Genomic DNA, 18,301 nt, shown 5'->3' with positions numbered 1-18,301 from the left:
TTCACCTGTTCAAACTCGTCAGTGATGGTCTTGGGCTCCTCATGCCTCTGGAACCACATCATGTACTTGGTGTGAAACCTCCACGACTGCTTCTTCAGCGCCTTGGCAGACAGATACTGTGCCTTGGTGCCCTGAGGGAGGGGAGATGCGGGAGGATGAGGTGCTGGAGGAGACGTGATGGTGAGGACCATGGTTCTCCAGGTTACCTCCAGGTAGTAGAAGATGAAGAACAGTGTTTCAGTGGACAGTCGCTGGTAGAACTCGATGGAGTCTGAGTGGTGGGGAGGCATCTGGTGATGGAAGGGCAAGGTGGGGCACGGGTTCCTCATCAGGTATTGCCTTCAGAAGAAAACGGAAGACAAAAGTCGTCAGTCGGTCTTGGGAATCTTTGCCGCCCACTCCGAGCCCTCACCTGATCCTCTCAGAGTCCGAGGGGTGCGGCATGTGCGTCCAGGCCGACTCCTGCATGGCCTGCTGGTACAGCTGGTCTTTGGGGAGGGGGGTGGGGCCGAGCGGGCAGACGCCCAGCGAGGGCGGGATGCTGACCTCCGACACGGACGGCTGCGGGACGGCGGGCGTGCCGGGCGCCGTCGACGACGAGAAGATGTCTGCACAGGAAGAGCGAGTCAACAAGGCGTTCTCGCAATGACACGGGTGGCGTCTGGCGGGATACGCCGTGGCGGTCTACGCCCAGTAAGTTGTATGTCAGGTGGTATTTAGCGCATGCACGAAAGTGAAAGTGAGGAAGCGTTCCGACCTCGCTCTGTCAGGTGCAGGTTGGGAATCTCGCCGTCCAGTCCTGATCCCAGGGCCGCCCGCTCAGCCATGGCCTTCAAGGAAATGAGAGGTTCGGGAGCCTGAGGAGAGAATGTGCGAGATGCCACACGTCTTTTTTCCTGCTTTTTGTGTGGTGATAACCATAGAAGCATAAGTAGCCGCTGCAATGATTTGAGCGTAAAGCGGAGAATGCAACATGAGCATCCATTTCACGGGTAAAGATGAAAACTAAGAAATACTCACATTATATCACAAATATCACGTAGTAAAGACGTGCAGTAAACTTAACGAAGTAAGAAGACTGTAAATAGTTAATAACGCCATGGCAATAGCAGTAGCACATCAGAATAGAAGGTGTCATTTAATGTGACACGTTAATTAACTGTAAGGCTGGAATGGTCCAGATGAGCAGAGTAACTGCGGTAAAGTAATACACGGGAACAGAAGTGAGCGAGTGAGTGCAGGCCCCCGGGGGCCGGGGTGGTCCAACGGCCTAGTGAACATGCATGTTTAGTTTAGCGGGAGGAAGAATGGTGGCGTTCTAGAAGATGCTTGTTCTGGTGACGGTGTGCGTGGAGCTTAAGAGAGGAGCAGGCTGTAATCTCAAGGTTTCACACGGAGGATTGTGCTAATCTATCACGGAGGAGAGCTCTCACCTTGAGGCCCTCTGAGGCCTGCGTGTAAGAGTGGGGCCCGTTGAGGAGGCTCCCTCCGCCGGGCGTGCTGTCCGAGAAGGAAGGCGACGGGGAGCTGGGGGGCAGGGTGATGGAGCTGATTAAACTGGGGCCGTTGTCCAACCTGCATGGGAAGAAGAGCGCATGTTTTCCTCTCCTCCAGCGCTCGGCGAGCAGAGACACGGCAGCGGACTCACGGCTGACTGGCTGAGGAGCTGAGCGACGAGGGCTGGCTGCTCTGAGACTGGCCGGGTGTGCTGAGAGCGGATTCTGTGGAACTTTCCGCCACCACGGCGCTGTAACCTGAGGGTGGGGGTACAACGTTGACAAAGGAGGACTTGCACCGAGCGCAAACGGGACAAAATGCTCCACATACTTGTGCTTCCGTTTTGCTTGAGTCCGCTGGGGGGTCGGGCGGGTGCGGCACTCACCCCTCCGACCATCCCCACGCCGCCGCCATTGCCTCCCATCATGCCGACCACTCCGGGAGAAGCGCCGACGGAACTGGGGGGCACCTGAGAGGCGGCGGAGGGGGCGCTTTGACCGGAAACCAAACCCAAAATACTGCTGCTCAGCGAGCTGTGAGCCGGGCTGGAGCCCAGCAGGCCGAGTCCCGTCGCCGCCCCGTTGGTGGTGACTCCACTGGAGCCGGAGGTGGTGATGGAAGTGTTGCTCTCCACTGAAATGCTGGACGGCGTGGTGCTACTCAGACCCAAGCCGCCCGACGCCGCTGCCTGTGCGTAAGGGGCGGGCGTAGACCCTGAAATGAGCCCGGCCATCGTGCTGAGGGTACTGGGGTGGCCGCCGAGGCCCAAACCCGACATCTGGTTGGCACTGCTGGTCCCCGTGAGGCCACCTTTGCCCAACCCCAATCCCAGCCCGAGTCCCAAGGCGGAGCCAGGGCTGGACCCAGACGGGGGTTGAGACAGGGAATTGGCAGCTGATGAAATGGGCGTGGTGGGCGTAGGCAGAGACGGGGCAGTGGATGCCGGGAGCAGGGCGCTGTTGGGCGGACTGGGGGCGCTGTTTGAAGGTGCTGAGGGTTTCGACAGAGGCGGCTGCGGCTGTGATTGGTTCTGGGGTTGAGGTTGCTGCTGCTGCGGTGGAGGCGGATGCTGATGCTGTTGCACGGCGCTGCTGAAGCTTCCTATCAGGCCGCTGCTCGTCGGAACCACAGGGACGCCTCCGACGACGCTCGCCATGGACACGAGGGATGAGGACGAGGAGGAGCCGGAGGTGGTGGAAGAAGAGAAGGAGGACAGCAGGGAGGGCGTGCCGTTTTTAACCGGCGACTGCAAACCAAAGAGCAGCAGATAGAAGCGTGTCAGATACACCACAGCAAAGACGGCGCAGCACGGCAGCACACAACAGGAAAGCGTAGTGAGCGAGAGAGGCCCACTCGTGGAGAAGACCACCAACCCAAGCAGAAGCCCCCAACTGCGGTCCCACAGACACACACAGCCTCGGCCACCGAGGTGAAGAGCGTCACACTAAAGCGTTCATCTACTGACACAGCACAGATGAGAGCCTCTCACCTGACTAACTTCACTGTCTGTCGACCGGCCCCTTTTCTTATCGTCCTCTGAGTTCTCCTATAGGAGGAGATACCTTCATGTGACAATCCACTTTTTGGGGGGAAAAGCTTTTGAGTCAGCACGCCAGCCAGTGGATTAGAACACAACGGGGGGCTTGTGGGAGGGGTCGGCGGGTGCAGAACTCAAACAGAGGGAATGTGCATCACTCAAGTCTACGTTTAAACACCATATTTCCTCAGAGTGTGGCCATTTACTGGAGTGCACAAGAAGGACTTGGGTACACGCTACACGTGTCACCACATTAAAACACGGCCATATTTATAGAGTTCTCCTTTAGGGAAGAGCTATTTAGTGAATGAGCAAGACTGAATGATATACGCCGTATATGGAAGTGGCAGTGTGCCAGGCACCCAACCAGGGTGTACCCCACCTCTTTCCCAAAGTCAGCTGGGATGGGCTCCTGCATACCCCGGCGAGCCCCGTGAGGATGGACCGGGACTTGACAAGTTGGTTGACAAAATCGGGACAGACAGTCGTCCCTCGCCATTTCTAACATGGCTCATGCCATAATCTAACATGTGGTATTGTGGTACTCGGCATCAGTCCTGTTAGGGGTACTGCACGGAGACCAGCTGCTGAGCCAGCAGGTGCCATGGCTAAGATGGAGTGGAAAATAAAAAAAAGGTTCTCCTCTCTTTCTGTGTGGAAGTGGTAAATTTTTGGCTACTTTGTCCTTCCTCCCCCCTGGGTTTTAAACGATTTAAGTGTAAAATAAATACATTGGAGAGGCTAAGTAGTTAGCATAGCAAGCTACCAAACTAGCAGCAGTCTGTCTTGCGTTCCTGCAGTGATCCTTAGCCTGCGTAATGTGATGTCATCAAAGAACAGGAGCGTTTGATATTTCATGTCTTTCATTCAGGGCTCCAATATTAGAAAGGTATTAAGAAAATGTTATATATGTTCTATATATATATATATATGTTCTAACTGTGACAATATTCAGTTTATTAAAACTTCATCCTACTCCACTCGTAGCGGCCAGCTATGGAACCAATTCATCACCACTGTTGTGTTACTTTCAAGTCAATCTCTTTCAACTTCAGCTTTACAGATGCAGGCAGCGTGTTGTGGTAAAACATGCATAATAATAGTAATAATAATAATAATAATAATAATAATGACTTCCACCTGCATTTACACTCCAGGCAGGATGACCACCCTTTGAGGAAATACAGTATGTATCTTCTGGATGTGTGGCAAAAACAAGCGCAATCGTTTGCATCCAAAAAGGCAAAAAAAAAGAAAAGACTCACGGCAGCGCAAGTGGCCGGCGATGGAGGGATGGGTGACGAGGAGGTGGTGGAAGTGGGAGTGCTGCTGGAGTGGAGATACATCTCATCTTCCACGTTGCCTTGACCTGATGGGGAGGTTGCCACTAACGCTGCGGCTGGAACACACACACACACACACACACACACAAACACACACAAAGCCACAAGTCACTCCAAAGTGCTGCGCTACATACACATGACGACACCCCCACCATATCAAATATGCCACAAGGTGGCCACCCTTTGGACACCCTTGCTTTTGACACTGGAGCAACCACAACTATGTAGCTTGTTAGCTTCCTTTGTAGTGAGAGAACCATGGTAATTAAAGAGAAAAGGGCGTTTCAGTTAGAACTAATTGAGGTGTTTCTCAGGACCGACACAGATAAGCAATAACTATTTAAATGACATGCAAGTGTCGTCTGAGCACGGCTAGCTGCGGGGAAGAACGAGGCCAATAAATTTGGATTTGACAAACTGGACCTACAGATCTTAAAACATGCAATAAACCGTGGCTGCAGCGTGAAAAAAGCAGCATGTTCGTATCTTCCATGACGGCGACAGGCTGGTCATCTAGCGCCATCGCTCCATGGTTCCCAATCAGGTCCTGTCAACTCTTTGGCGATAGGAACAAGCCCTGGGCATGGTAGCGGGATGCTTTTTCCCCCTCATCGTGCTAGCATGTGAAATGCCAAGGTTTGTTTACAAGTGAGCTCGGGGAAAGGTAATGGTGGAAAAAGGCGCGTTTGATTTGAAACGGTCAGACACACTTTAGCTAGCTTAATCCTCTGAAGAGGATCTTTAAGTGGGTGAGCAACAGGCAACACCGAACCCACAGTGAAGCGAATGGGGGGTACTAAACAGACGACCTACTACAATCAGGGTGCAAACACAACATGTACCAGGTGTACCAGGTACGTACACACACAGCAACCATGACTACTATGGGCCCCAAACCGTCCACTAGGGGGTGCCACAAGGCGATACATCAGATTGAGAATACGAGGAGCCAGGTGAGGTGGCTCGGGCATCTGGTCAGGATGCCTCCCTGGACGCCTGCAACCTGACCTCAGATAAGCCGTGGAAGACTGATGGATGGAGATGAGATTTTAACAAAATAATATGAAAAATATGACAATGTACTCCTCCATCCATCATTTCTACCATGTTACTCTTCTGCAGGCTGTGTGTATGCTAGTGGCCCCGCCTCCACCCACAAAGACAAAAAGGCTCAATCCGTTCATGCCATTGTTCTATGGATGAAATGCGGCAAAGTGCTGAAACCGATGCAGAGTGACCCCTCTCTTTGGCAACATCTTGTGATTGAACTCAAAACTAGAATCATCACACCAATATGAGAAATGACGACGTATTGATGAATCCTATAACACTAAAAATAGCTCTGATAACTTTTTTTAAAAAGTTCCAATGAGGTGAGATGACCCGGTGCAAATCAAGCGCTCCTTTCCTCTCCCGCCTGTCTTGACTTCCCCTGAGCTCAGCTGTAAACAAGCCAGCTGCACCAAAAGCACCAGGATGAGAGAAAATACAAAAACAAGGAGCTCCACACAACACAGCAAAGCTAATCAGCCAGCATGGCTAAGACGCCTGGGCTTGTTCCTATCGTTGCCGTGTTTAGGAAGAGACGACCCGAGGGCTGAAGCCATCTGTGATAGGATGGGCTGGACGACCAGGGGAAGATACGGGCTGCTGGCGGCCAAAACGTTATCAGCATCGGCCTTGAGAAGATATCTTGGTTTTACAAAAAACGGAGGTGCATCCCGACTCAGCGCATTCAAAGGTCAAAGTGCGTAGCGTGTACAGAAACGGCGTCCAACGTCACCATCACATGCTCTACTCACGGATGTCTTCCAGGTCCAAGTCGTCATACAGGAACTCGTTCTCTTCAAAATCCGGGTCTTGAGAAGAATCGATGTAGTACTCCACGTCATCTTTGATCTTCTGTATGGCGTCCACCGGCACCGAGTCGTTGTCCAGCATGCGTAAAATGGTCTCCAACATGCGGATGTGGAATCGATGCCTCTCGATCAGGCGCTTGAGCTCGTCGATTCGATCCTGCTTCTGCGTGACGCACAGGAGGAGATGGATGAGATCGGGAGTGGGAAAGGGGGCGTGGCTAAAGTGGGACTGACCTCTTTGTCGCCCTTCTTCTTTCGCGTTTGAACCGAAAGGGACTCCACCTCGCTTTCAAACTGATCCACCTGCATGTTTAGCGTGTCTATCGTATTCTAGGGGAGGAGAGAACAAGAAGTGAAAAAAAAACATTTTCAGCATCCAAAATTGTCCATGTCAGCTGCATTACCGTTAGCCATTGGCCCGTCTCCTCCTTTTCCCTCTGAGCTGGATCTACTTTTTGAGCCAGTCCTAAGCCTTCTTTGGAGTAGGCCTTTGTTTTTGTTTCCCGCTCCACCACTTTGAACCGCTCCATTTGCTACAAAGGAGGAGCGGAACGTCAGGAAGATGAACACATCTTCGATACCCCACTGAGATAAAACGAGGCGTACCGTCTCGATGAGCTTGCGGTTCTCCACGAGCTGCCGTTTGTCTTTGATCTCATTGGAGGCGACCCAAGTCTTTATCTGATCTCTCAGTCGCTGCAAAGACCAGGAGACGTCAGAAGCACGTTTGAGGATGGCGGGACACGATGGACATGATATGGACGGCAGCTCATTCACCATACCTGTAACTTTTTAATCTCTTTCTTGAGGTCAGCCTCATATTTCTCCTTCTGGTTGGCGTTGGCCGCATTGTGAAGCTGGAATTAAACCATCACGTTACGCTCTGCTTTGTTTTAGGGATTGGAAACAGCCAAAAGTTGCACGAGAGACAAAATTCTCACCTTTTGCCAAATATCTTCAAACTGTTCTACACCTTCAGCTACTTTTTTCAAACATCTGTCAATCTCACCTGTGAAGAGGGAGATGGAATAAAGGCGTCAATGCCATCCTCATCACTTCAATGCTCCAAGATGCCATTGGATGTTGGCAACTCAAGTTACTTTTCCCAGCCTTACCTTGAAGTTTTCTCTTGTCAGCCATGGCTCTGACTACGACGATGTCCACATTCCGTCTGTCACAAAGTTAGCTATGTAGCAGGGGGGGGATACAACACACAGCTCATGGCATCAAACAAAACCAATGGAACAGACCTGCTGCATCGTCCACAGTCTTAACTGGCGTCAACGTGAATGTTACGCATGTTAGCTACACGGATTCCGATGGCTTCCCAACCGCAAGCACCACGCGTTTGCTCTTGTAACTGGAACAGATCTTGCCTGGATGTACACTGGGACTGCTATGCTTGTCAGCTAGCCACCGAGCCGGCTAACGTTAGCGGGCTAAAGCTCGTCCACCTCGCTCGATTAGCTCTCGGCTGCCTTTACAATTAGCGCGGTGCATACCGCCGTGATGGAGAGCACGCCCATGCGGTGTTACCTGCACCGCTTTCGTACAGCGGCTGTGCGTTGGGAAGTGCACAATTCTATCGGCGAGCATTTACACCGTCAACCTGCTAGCTAATTTGTCTCTCTGGCTAGCTACGGCTAAAGATGCTAGCTAGCTGCTCAGCTAGCCAAATTGAGGAAAATGGGAAACTGGGTCGAGCCGACTAGGAAGATTCACATTTTTTACGACATTTACCTATGATATGGGCTTTCGTTTTTCTTTTTTCAATAACAGCCAAAACTTATTCCACAAAGTCTTCTTTACTTCCAAATTGGGTTTTCTTTCCGACAAGCTCGTTCAATGTAATTTAGCTGAAGATGGACGGTAGCTAAGATCCCACCTCCGCATTAGGAGCCCGCCCTAAATCGAAATTGTGGCCTCTGGTTGGATGACGCTGCTGTCTGTCAACGACACACTTCCGCTGGGATGAGGCGCAGCCATTGGCTCAGCTGGTGAAAGCTCATGACCCCCGGTGCACTAATGCTGCCTTTTAATGTTGCTTGACAACGGATGATGATTTTTAATCCATGTCTCTGATGGACCTCGGAGAATATAATCCCATCGTTTGTAATAATATGACTGCAGGTAGAAAGAACGGGATACAATTTAAACATTTCATTGACAGTCAAATCTAAAATCAATTCCACACAATCGACTAATAGGTGTTACGAATTAATTAAATTACTTACATTCTCTTGTAGATATGGTCCACAAAACCCAATAACCACCAGTCCATTTGATGTAGTCTGCCGCTACCGGTTCGTCCACGATGAAACCTGTCGTTCCAACTCCGTACAGCAGATGGCAGCATAACACACCTCGTACGTCAACGTCATGGGTGTCACGAGACCAGATGATAAACACACTTTTACCTTTATATGATGGGTTAAATATGGCTGTTGGCAGTTGTAATGTCACAACATCGCCACAAGATGGCAGACAAAGACCGTACAGTAGAATTAATTAGCAAAAAAAAAAGCAGGTTTACACATGAATCCTCTTATTTTGTGACATGTGATGTCATAAAATATCCAAAAGGAAACAGTAACATTGTCCAAGTAAAAAGCATCCATGACGCAAGCGGGGAGGGGCAGTGGTCAGTGTGATAGCGAGGTCGGACTGGGAATTTCTCCAAACTGTGCGTCTGCCAGCGCTGACATGTCTGCTTCGGTCTGCAAAAAGAACAACTTCAATCAGTTGGCCTGCTTTAAAAAAAAAAAAAAAAAACAGTCAATAATCACAGCATAGGTCAGCAATAGTCAACTAAATTGTCCTCAATGAAGTTTTATATTAAAACACCAGGAACTATCTTTCCGCTGGTCCAACACCAACATGACGGAAGTCATAATATGCTTCTAAAAAGGACCTGCTGTTTTTAAAGACAAAACGCACATCAAAGATCACATATATGGTCAGGGGCACTCTGCTGTGGTTTTTAAGGTACAACTGGAAAACTAGCCGAAGATCCTTTACATGGCAGAGGCACCTTGCTCTTCAAAAACCAACTGCAAAAATGCCAGTCAAAGATCCTTTGTGACAGACAAGAGTGCTCTGTTGTTTTTAAGGACCTGCTGCAAGAACTCAAATCAAAGATGTTTTATGTCACACAAACGGTCTGCTGTTCCAAAAAGGTAGTCAACGCAGGCAGGAGTTGATGTGCTGTTTGATCATCTATATGACAGGAGCACTCTGCTGTTTTAATAGTCTATTACAACACTACTGGAGAAAAGATCATCTATATGACAAGAGCACTCTGCTGTTTTAATAGTCTATTACAACACTACTGGAGAAAAGATCATCTATATGACAAGAGCACTCTGCTGTTTTAATAGTCTATTACAACACTATTGGAGAAAAGATCATCTATATGACAAGAGCACTCTGCTGTTTTAATAGTCTATTACAACACTACTGGAGAAAAGATCATCTATATGACAAGAGCACTCTGCTCTTTTAATAGTCTATTACAACACTACTGGAGAAAAGATCATCTATATGACAGGAGCGCTCTGCTGTTTCAATAGTATATTACAACAACAGTGGAGAAAAGATCATCTATAAGACAGGAACGCGATGCTCTTTTTAAGGACCCACTGCAAAAATGTGAGGCAAAGATCCTCTATAAAAGAGGAGCACTATGCTGTTTTTAAGAACCTACTACCCAAAGAGTTTAAGAACCAACTTAAAAAAAATAAAATAAAAAGTCAAAGATCATCTATACGACAGGAGTGTTGAGCGGTTTTTAAGGACCACCAGGAAAACCTACTGGATGATCTTTGTCCTTGTCTTGCCTTGGCGTGACATGTCTTCTCTTCTTGGAGGTGGTAGGTGGATGGAAGGCAGGAGATGAGGTGGTAGAACCAGACGCGCCGTTGATGACATCATCAGCAGAACCGGCGGCGGGATCCGACGGCGCTCCGGGCTCATCCTGGAAGAAAGGCAAGCGGCAGCAGCGGCGGCGTGAAGATGCTTTCACAGTATCAGCTCACCTCCAGCAGCACGGTGAGCTGAGCGTTCCTGTAGTCATCTCCGTGAGCGTCCAGGGTCTTCATGAGGAACCTGCAGGATTTAGAAAGTGCTAAAACGAGAGGCACGTACTGTGGCGTTGTCACCGAAAATCAACCCTGGACGCAGGTTCCTACCGCCGCTCTTTCTTCAAACGCCGCGTCAGTCTTTGGACTTGATGAAGGCGACCCAGGATCTTCTGATTCACCTGCATGGGATGTTTCCACATGAACGGGTCCATCTTAAAAGGGTAGCACTCAGCAGATTTGAAGAACTGGCAGACACCTGTTCGATCTCCTTGCATCGTCTGCTGAGAGTGGCATATTTCCGCTTGTCCAGCGCTCTTCTCTCTGCGTCCTCTGGGGCGGCGCTCTCCAGCAGCTCCCCGCCACTCGGACCCAACTCCACCTGAAGAAGACAAGAACATTTCCTCATCATGTGGTCACCTCCTCATGCACTCTTTCTAAGCAGAGCTTCGAAAAACACAAAATCAAATGGGAGGGAGTGTAAATGTGACTATAGGGGTGTTATTTCATGTCTAGAGGGCTCTAATGTTAAACCCATATTTAGGAGGTCAAAAAACGTTTTCTATGTCTAATTTTCTCTTATTATGTCGACTATATTGAGGAATGGGAGTGTAAAGGTGACTATAGGGGTGTTATTTCATGTCTAGAGGGCTCTTAAGATGTTTCATTTATAAGGAAGGAAGCCTGTTTTGGGAGAATTCATGGATGACGGTCGGGTACATCCATCTTGACTTTACCTCTCCAGGTCCCAGCTCGACACCGCCAGGCTCCAGTTCAGCTTCCAGGATGTGCCCCCCAAACAGAGGGGGGAGGGCCAAACCAGAGAAGTCTTCCATTTTCTGCAACGCACGTCCCCTGCACGCAGTGCGGGCCGGCGCCTGTGGCTTCGGTAGCTACCAGACAAAAAGCAGGGCGAAAGTTAACCCGCGCTAGCATGGCAAAGAGATGTTACAAAGCATCAGCAGCTTACCGGAGCGAAGGGAGCTTAACACTCAGCCAACCCGATCTTAGAGGCCGACACTGCACTTCTTGCACGCCCGGTCCCCGACAGCCAACCCCGCTGCAAATCAAAAAATCCCGGCTGGGAGAACCATAAATCACACCGGCACCGCCTCGCAATCAAGCCCGAACAGCTGATGCCAATTCGGGTGGAAGCTCACAACACTGCCACACTTAAAATTGACGCTCAGTCAAAGTCACCGAAGCACACTAATGCCTTCAAAGTTCATCAAAAAAGTCAAAAAGGCATTATATAACACTAACTTCAATGACTTTGTACCTGCGCACACCCTATAGTAAATAAATCAACATTCATTGTGCCTCTTCATTCTCGTCTCCCGCTCTGCGACTGTTTACAAGCAATGTGCGCAGGAATTATACGTCACGCATACAAAACGACTACACTTCCCATGAGCCTCCACAGCTTGCCTGCTTCAACGCCACACACCAACATGGCGGGTGCGTTTATGTCTCTTCTTCTTCGACACATTTAAGCGTTTGAATGAACATGAAAAGATTGATGGACTTTGTAATAATTATTTGTGTTCAAACCAGCTAAACTTGACGTTTTTGTTGAAGTATTGCTACTGGCGGTCGGTTTAAAACGAGCGTGACCTTGGATGTGAGGCTAACATCGGCTAAACGGGTTAGCTTACCGTGGATGCGCTACACAACAGCAGGTGTCGTGATCTTAAACGACTTTTGTCTGTTTTTGTTTAGGGTTTGCAGCCTTTTTGAAAAATGCCTGGAATAAGGAGCCCGTCATCGTGGTCTCATGCGGCATAGGACTGTTGGGTAAATAAGACTTGTCTTCCGCCCGTGTTTACACTATGTGTTGATAATGTTTCCCTTTTCAGGTCTTGCTCTTCCCTTAATAAGCCCTTTCACAAAGTACTCTGGAATGATCAATGCGGCCGTGCCATACAACTACCCAGGTAAAGTCTGTGTTTAAGTCATGCTCAAGTCGTGGTTTTACTAAAGTGACGTCACGGCCAAAGCAGAGTGATATAGCGCCACCCTGTGGAATATTCACAATGAGTCCACATCAGTTGATCATCAGCATTGCTGATATGCAGCTCATATTATGAACCTGAGCGCTGTTTGCGTGTTTTCATTACATGCATTAATGACCTGTTTCGTGAAGTTAAAAGATTTCAACCTTTTCCTTCTTTGGTGTCCTTTGCAGTTCCCGTGCGGGATGACGGAAACATGCCCGACATTCCTGCACACCCGTCTGACCCTCAAGGAAACAACCTGCAGTGGCTTAAAGATCTCTAACCTTCATGTCGTCTCCTGTCGCTGGTGCTCGTCAAATGTCTCCTAGTAAAGATTATTTCAATGAAAATATTGCCGGGTTGCTCTCCTGTCCTAAAAATATGATTTACTTTCAGCACGACTGATCCCTTTAAGGGAGGTTTATGCTTTATGCAATCTTTGATAGGATTAGGATTTTTGCCCGCATGGGAACAGAAGAAGTCTCACTATGTGACATTTTGGGATTATGATGCAAAAACAAAAGAAAACCAGAGGGACAGTTCCTTCGTAGATTGTTTTTTTTTTTTAATCACACAGAATGTCAATATTCATTGTTAGGAAGCCATGCAGCCTCACGTGCTCACGTGCACGTTGGTGCGTGGTGTTAAAACGTTGACTTTGGTAGTAGATGTTTTCCACGTGTGAAGTCGGCTGTTCAATTGTTTCTCTTGCAGCACTAAACAAATGGGAATGATAAAAAAAAACTGCTCCAAAAGATTCTGTGCAATAAACATGGAGAACTTCTGATTTGCAGTACCCTGATTTTGCTCTTAGATCTTTTAGGACTAATAAAGGCGTAGCTTGTCTTAAAGGTGCTAATGATCATGCCTCAAGTAGACCGTATGTTTGCGTGATGGTCAATAAAATAGTTTATTCTTGTTACCTACAAGCCATTTGGGGAAACATCAAATCCCGCTACCAAAGCCAAGGTCACACAACTGGCATGTTAGGTCACTGGACTGCATTGGAGGACATCTTTAACGATAAGGGGACTAACAATCACATCTTCAACACAACTTCCAAGCTGAGCTTTAAAGGGGGCCTTTTATTGAGCAGCTCCACGGACAGCTTTCTAAGTTCTTCCAGACCACACCTCCTCCTGCCTCCCACCCACACTGTCTGTGGCATTTACTTCACCCCGAGGCTACTTTGCAGGGATTGGTCACACTACCAAGCGCTCCCGAGGACTTGCAAACAGCTGCCGAACCTCATGTGACGCGTTGGCATCCTTTTAGGACACTATCAGAAGGGTGCAAATAGGTGGGATGAGAGGAAAAGCATAATAGGTCCTCTTTTAAACCTTCTCTCTACAAAAAGTCCTTTTGACGCTTTCTTCAACTTCCTGGTCAACCTTCTCCAGCACTCTACTCTCTACCCTTTCCATCCAAACAGGCTCCTGCTCCTCACCTCTTCCTGGGTCAACATTTAGGATCGGGTGTCCCAAGACTGCAGATTTGGGACAGATGGCAAAGGGAATTTCTAAGATACCCAAACCCAAGGATCCCAAGACTAAAACCTGCCCCCCACAACATACGTCTTCCGATGGAGGGTGGTTGCTTTAGCTGCTAGGTGATGTTTACATGTGGTGGTGGGTTGGTGGGGTGGTGACCACCAGGATTTCCATCTGAACGCTAGCATGGGGCCCCTTTAAAGCTGTACAGGCCACGTCAACGCAGCAGCATGTTTACTGGCTGGTGTACTGAATAAATATATGCTGTATTTGTGTACTTTACACAACAACTACATAAAAACATAAAGACGTGAGCACGTGAATCTCACTCTGCATAGAAAGCAAGCTAATACGATACAGACATTTCTTTTACAGTAGGAACCCGTTCCCGGGCACAGTACTGCCTAGGACAAGGATCCAGTCCTACATTCCCGTATGAGAGACGAAGGAACCTTGGAATGTTCATGATGGGATACAGCAACCGATCACATCCAGCAAAACATTCAATTCCTAATCTTACTTCCTGTGGTCAACACCTCTCCAATTATAGTGATTCCGAAGGACCGTATGGACCCTCTAGAAAACAACCTGAACAACATCCAACAGGTGACTCATCCCGAGCTTTTCTTCCGCTCACTCACACACCAGCGACCATCTTAGCTAATACTGGAGGAGTTATACAACAGCATGATGCTAACTTGAAGATAATTCCCATCCACTTCCAATCTCCGCTTGCCATCCCCCATTCCAAAAACATGCTAGGTTAATTAGCCACTCCAAATTGTCCATAGGTATGAATGTGAGTGTGAATGGTTTGTTGTCTATATGTGCCCTGGGATTGGCTGGCCACCAGTCCAGGGTGGACCCCGCCTCTCCCCCAGCTGGGACAGGCTCCAGCACCCCCACCCTTATGAGGATAAGTGGCATTGAACATGGATGGATGGATGGATGCCCATCCACGAGACATCACCTAACATCTAAGACGGGGTGTCCAAAGGTTTGTTTATTTGCTCCTAAGAACACAAGGCCTCAATATACTTCAATATACTTCAATATACTTCAATACAGTAATCCCTCATTCATTGTGGTATAATATAATAGTTCCATTGTTATGATCGTCTAAATGTGCTTTTTAACATGATTAGAGTCCTCTAGAAATGAAACAACACCCCTACAGTCACCTTTACACAATACAGTAGACATAGTAGCCATTAAAAACATAAATAATACTCGTGTGTCTTGCTGTAAACGTGGAGCCGAACAGGAAGTGACGTCGGAGCTTCAGAGGTTACGGTTCGGAACGATTGTGCCGGTTGTGAGGTCATTCGAAGCTGCAATAAAAGCCTGTTGCTCTGGCGCTCAGGTCTGGTGCTTGTGTGTCTCAGCTAACATTACAGTAACATGGCCGCCACCTGGTGACCGGCGTACAGTCGGCGTACATATCGCCACGATGTCGGAGGAAGTCCTTGGAATGTAAAAGAGGAAGAGGAGGAGCCTCCCTCAGCGTTCCTTCAAGGATTCTTCCATTGGTCAAATCTCTTTGAATTTGGACACCCCGACCTACAAAGTACTCATATATGTACTCATATATATAAGTAAGTATATATAAGTACTCATATATGATGAATGATTCCAGTCAAATATTCAGGTGGGCCTGTATTTGTGTCAATACGGTAACCGGTCTTCTGCAGGCACCTCCCTGCCTCTCACCTAAACTAACTGCTAGCTAGCGCGCTAAAGAGAAGACGTCCACGTCGACATAAGCGGTTGCGTGTCTGGTCATGTGACGTTGGACACGCTAAACCGCCGTACCGTGGAACCAAGCGGCTGCTCCGACCAGAGCGCCACATCACTCGATGATGGGGGCCGAGCGGTCGTTGGTGACGGTTTTTCGGAGTCGAACGTGGGCAAAGGGGTTGGGCCTGAAACAAAACGTGTGAGGAGGTGAAGGGGTCTGGAAGGGGCGCTGGCGACGTGCGAGGGTTACCTGGTTGGAGATGCCGGTGGAGAGGCCAACTCTGCCGTGATCTGTCATAAACACCGTGCTTATTATTCTGCACTTCATCTTATTACGGGGGGGGGGGGGGGTTCGGCCTCTGACCTTGTTGGTGTCGGCCATGCTGTACGGGCGAGGCCGGAAGGTGCTGATCCTCTGGGGAGGAAAGGAGCGCTCCTCCTCCGACTCGGGAGTGAGGGCCGGAGACACCAGCTGGTCCAGTTGGCTCAGACTGGTGCTGTTGGCTTTCGACAGGAAGAGGGAGCTGCAAGGGAAAGGGGGGGGGGGGGGGTCATGAGGATCGTAGCCACTTGCTAGGTACACGTGCATACTCTATGTCTATGAATCGGGAATCAAACGTCCTCCATTGAGAAAGAAGGAAACCAGGTAACACGTCAGTGATCGTACAAATGTTGCTATAAGTGCTTTTGTATGAACGGATCATCGACTCAGCTTTGCTCTTCCTGCTCAGGTTCTTCACACGTCACAAAACCGACCATTCACTGACTCATTGACTCGTTGACCAAGACTCCGTTTCCACAGACTCACTGGATGAGTGCTGAGTCAAGACCGACTCCCATGCGCTCCGTGAAGACTCGGGTCTCACTGACTCACGGGTTGACAAAGATTCAACTTTCACTGACTCACGGGTGCTTGATGAAGACTGACTCCCAGGTTCAAAAGGACTCAAGTTGAACTGACTCACGGCTACTCGACAGAGACTCTCATTTCCCTGACTCCCACGTTCACAAGGACTCAAGTTGAACTGAGTCACGGCTACTCGACAGAGACTCTAGTTTCCCTGACTCACTGGTTCACAAAAAACGGGAGATTTGCTGACTCACGGGTACTCAACAATGAGTTCTACTGCAGTTCCACTGACTCCCCAGTGAGGGCGCACGTTACTTATGCAGCGTATGTTTCTGGTGTGCGTGTTCAAGGCCGACCCACCTCTCCAGGTGATCCGTCCGGCTATGTTGTGGCTGAGTGTAGGAGAAAGGGAACCAGCCTTTCCTGTGAAAAGGAGACGTAGACCACGTGAGTCACAGCAAGGGTTCCATACCTTTTCCACCGTGGGACACATACACGCACAATACCGCTCATATTTTTAGCAACAACAACAAAACACATTACTATTTAAAAACTACATTTCCAGGGGTACATAATGAATAAACATTGAAGTGATGGATGGAATGAGAGTAAGATGAATAGTATTAATATTTCATGCATTTGAGGAATAAATGTGTCCCTTCTGACGCGAGATAAAGAAGCGGTCAAGGTCGGGAACGCGTGACCTTGGCGTGTTTTGGTTGTGTTGGCGTCTACGTTGACATTCCACTCCTAATCTAACCGCACGGAGAGGAACGGGGTGAAAGGTCGCCAAGGCTTTATGGACATACCGCCCGGTGCGATCATTTTGCCCGTAGTGCCACCCATCTCTCGGCTCAGAGATCAGCAAGGTGATGCTGTCGCCGGTCAAGAAGTGCAGCAAGGAAGCTCCGCCTCCTCCTGCTCCTCCGCCGCCGCCGCCGCCTTCTGATGCTCCAGGCGAGTGGGCAAACATGGCCTCCACTCGCGTTGGCCCGGATAGGGGCAGCATCCTGGAGGCTGGGGGAGAAAGTGACGGGTTGAATATCCAGAAAGTGCCGGAACCTTTGTGCTCCATCTCACCTTGGAAGCCGCCAGGCCTTTCCCCGCCAGGCCTCCTGGGTAGAGGAAGTGTAGACGTGGCGCACATGTCAGCGGTCTTCATCAGCCACGGGTGAGAGGAGGGTAAAGTGTTGTTGCCCCCGGGGCCCACCTGCTGGTGCAGCAGCTGCACAGGGGTCATAGCCCTGGACAGAGGGGCGCTGTGGGGGAGGGGCGGGCTGTGCGGGGCGCTGTGCGGGGCGCTGTGCGGGATGGCGAGGGTCACGCCCTGCGAGGAGCTGCTGGATGGCGACACCTGACTGAGAGACATGACGGTGGACGGGATGAGGCTCGGCGACAGGTTGCTGGTGTTGGCGGCCATGAGGAGGGAGGCGGGCTGGGAGGAGCCGACAGTGGCGGTGGGCGTGGAGGCGGCGGGGCTGCCACTGGTGCTGCTGTCAGCGAGGGGCGCCCCGGTGAACACGTTGATCGGGGAGCTGCTGTGCTGAGGAGACGCTCCTCTCGAGGAGCCTCCTGCGGCTCCCGCCCCAGCGCTGGACACGGGGCGGAAGGTCTGGGTGGAGCTCTGAGGACAGGGCTCACTCTGAGAGGAGGAGGAAGGGAGTGAGCGCTGCTGCTGTGGGCGGTCTCCATTTAGCTGAGGAGGAACTTCTTGAACTGCCAGCCTCTGGAAGACAACTCTCATTTGTTTGTCATGTGTTTCTTAGCAATAACGATGAAGGGAACGATAATTAATAATACTAATAAACCCCATCTTTCATAGAAACGTCATTTTAACTCTACAAAAATGTCCGACCCTGCATGTGGAGTTAAGTGGGACACAAACGGGACAGACTAACGGCGGTTCCGGGCTCACGTT

The 18,301-nt window shown here is 49.6% G+C and overlaps 4 protein-coding genes across 5 annotated transcripts in view; 1 reads left to right on the top strand and 3 right to left on the bottom strand.

Moving 5' to 3' along the window:
- Positions 1-619: 619 nt before the first annotated feature.
- cnot3a (CCR4-NOT transcription complex, subunit 3a) lies at positions 620-8,133 on the bottom strand. Its single transcript, XM_058085715.1, has 14 exons — positions 7,977-8,133; positions 7,352-7,422; positions 7,178-7,245; positions 7,019-7,093; positions 6,843-6,932; positions 6,641-6,769; positions 6,471-6,566; positions 6,180-6,399; positions 4,300-4,433; positions 2,987-3,043; positions 1,828-2,743; positions 1,649-1,754; positions 1,434-1,575; positions 620-857 (listed from the first exon to the last, which is right to left on the bottom strand). The coding sequence occupies exons 2-14, from the start codon at positions 7,374-7,376 to the stop codon at positions 717-719; spliced, it is 2,199 nt and encodes a 732-aa protein (XP_057941698.1). The 5' UTR covers positions 7,377-7,422; positions 7,977-8,133; the 3' UTR covers positions 620-716.
- A 519-nt stretch (positions 8,134-8,652) lies between these two features.
- tfpt (TCF3 (E2A) fusion partner) lies at positions 8,653-11,951 on the bottom strand. The gene is made up of 7 exons (XM_058085722.1): positions 11,283-11,951; positions 11,050-11,205; positions 10,572-10,694; positions 10,424-10,494; positions 10,271-10,340; positions 10,048-10,209; positions 8,653-8,953 (listed from the first exon to the last, which is right to left on the bottom strand). Exons 2-7 carry the CDS (start codon positions 11,146-11,148, stop codon positions 8,879-8,881), a joined length of 600 nt encoding a protein of 199 aa, XP_057941705.1. The 5' UTR covers positions 11,149-11,205; positions 11,283-11,951; the 3' UTR covers positions 8,653-8,878.
- ndufa3 (NADH:ubiquinone oxidoreductase subunit A3) lies at positions 11,708-13,097 on the top strand. The gene is made up of 4 exons (XM_058085725.1): positions 11,708-11,770; positions 12,032-12,106; positions 12,169-12,246; positions 12,498-13,097. The coding sequence occupies exons 1-4, from the start codon at positions 11,722-11,724 to the stop codon at positions 12,587-12,589; spliced, it is 294 nt and encodes a 97-aa protein (XP_057941708.1). The 5' UTR covers positions 11,708-11,721; the 3' UTR covers positions 12,590-13,097.
- zgc:158689 (uncharacterized protein LOC791177 homolog) overlaps positions 12,859-18,301 on the bottom strand; it is an 18,750-nt gene continuing 13,307 nt past the window's right edge. Inside the window, exons 15-20 of one of the 2 annotated variants that reach the window (XM_058085717.1) lie at positions 17,464-18,109; positions 17,193-17,400; positions 16,744-16,806; positions 15,898-16,057; positions 15,784-15,824; positions 12,859-15,718 (exon numbers count right to left, since the gene is read on the bottom strand). In XM_058085717.1, coding sequence (XP_057941700.1) covers positions 15,646-15,718; positions 15,784-15,824; positions 15,898-16,057; positions 16,744-16,806; positions 17,193-17,400; positions 17,464-18,109 — 1,191 coding nt within the window. In that variant the 3' untranslated portion in view covers positions 12,859-15,645. Of the gene's footprint in view, positions 15,719-15,783; positions 15,825-15,897; positions 16,058-16,743; positions 16,807-17,192; positions 18,110-18,301 lie in introns of both variants that reach the window. The other variant, XM_058085716.1, reaches the window with a different exon arrangement.

Source organism: Doryrhamphus excisus, chromosome 10 (genome assembly GCF_030265055.1).
Source record: "Doryrhamphus excisus isolate RoL2022-K1 chromosome 10, RoL_Dexc_1.0, whole genome shotgun sequence".
Taxonomy (NCBI): Eukaryota; Metazoa; Chordata; class Actinopteri; order Syngnathiformes; family Syngnathidae; genus Doryrhamphus; species Doryrhamphus excisus.
This window is presented reverse-complemented; position numbering and strand designations above follow the sequence as displayed.

Coding starts and splice junctions, on each gene's coding strand:
- cnot3a (XM_058085715.1), bottom strand. CDS start 7,376: ATGGCTGACAAGAGAAAACTTCAAG. Junction 6,567..6,640: donor AGACGGGCCAATGGCTAACG/GTAATGCAGCTG, acceptor CTCCTCCCCTAG/AATACGATAGACACGCTAAA. Junction 4,434..6,179: donor CTTGGACCTGGAAGACATCC/GTGAGTAGAGCA, acceptor TGTGTGTTCCAG/CCGCAGCGTTAGTGGCAACC.
- tfpt (XM_058085722.1), bottom strand. CDS start 11,148: ATGGAAGACTTCTCTGGTTTGGCCCTCCCCCCTCTGTTTGGGGGGCAC. Junction 10,695..11,049: donor TCGAGCTGGGACCTGGAGAG/GTAAAGTCAAGA, acceptor TGTCTTCTTCAG/GTGGAGTTGGGTCCGAGTGG. Junction 8,954..10,047: donor ACAAGGACAAAGATCATCCA/GTAGGTTTTCCT, acceptor TTCTTTTTGCAG/ACCGAAGCAGACATGTCAGC.
- ndufa3 (XM_058085725.1), top strand. CDS start 11,722: ATGAGCCTCCACAGCTTGCCTGCTTCAACGCCACACACCAACATGGCG. Junction 11,771..12,031: donor GCCACACACCAACATGGCGG/GTGCGTTTATGT, acceptor GTTTTTGTTTAG/GGTTTGCAGCCTTTTTGAAA. Junction 12,247..12,497: donor CGTGCCATACAACTACCCAG/GTAAAGTCTGTG, acceptor TGTCCTTTGCAG/TTCCCGTGCGGGATGACGGA.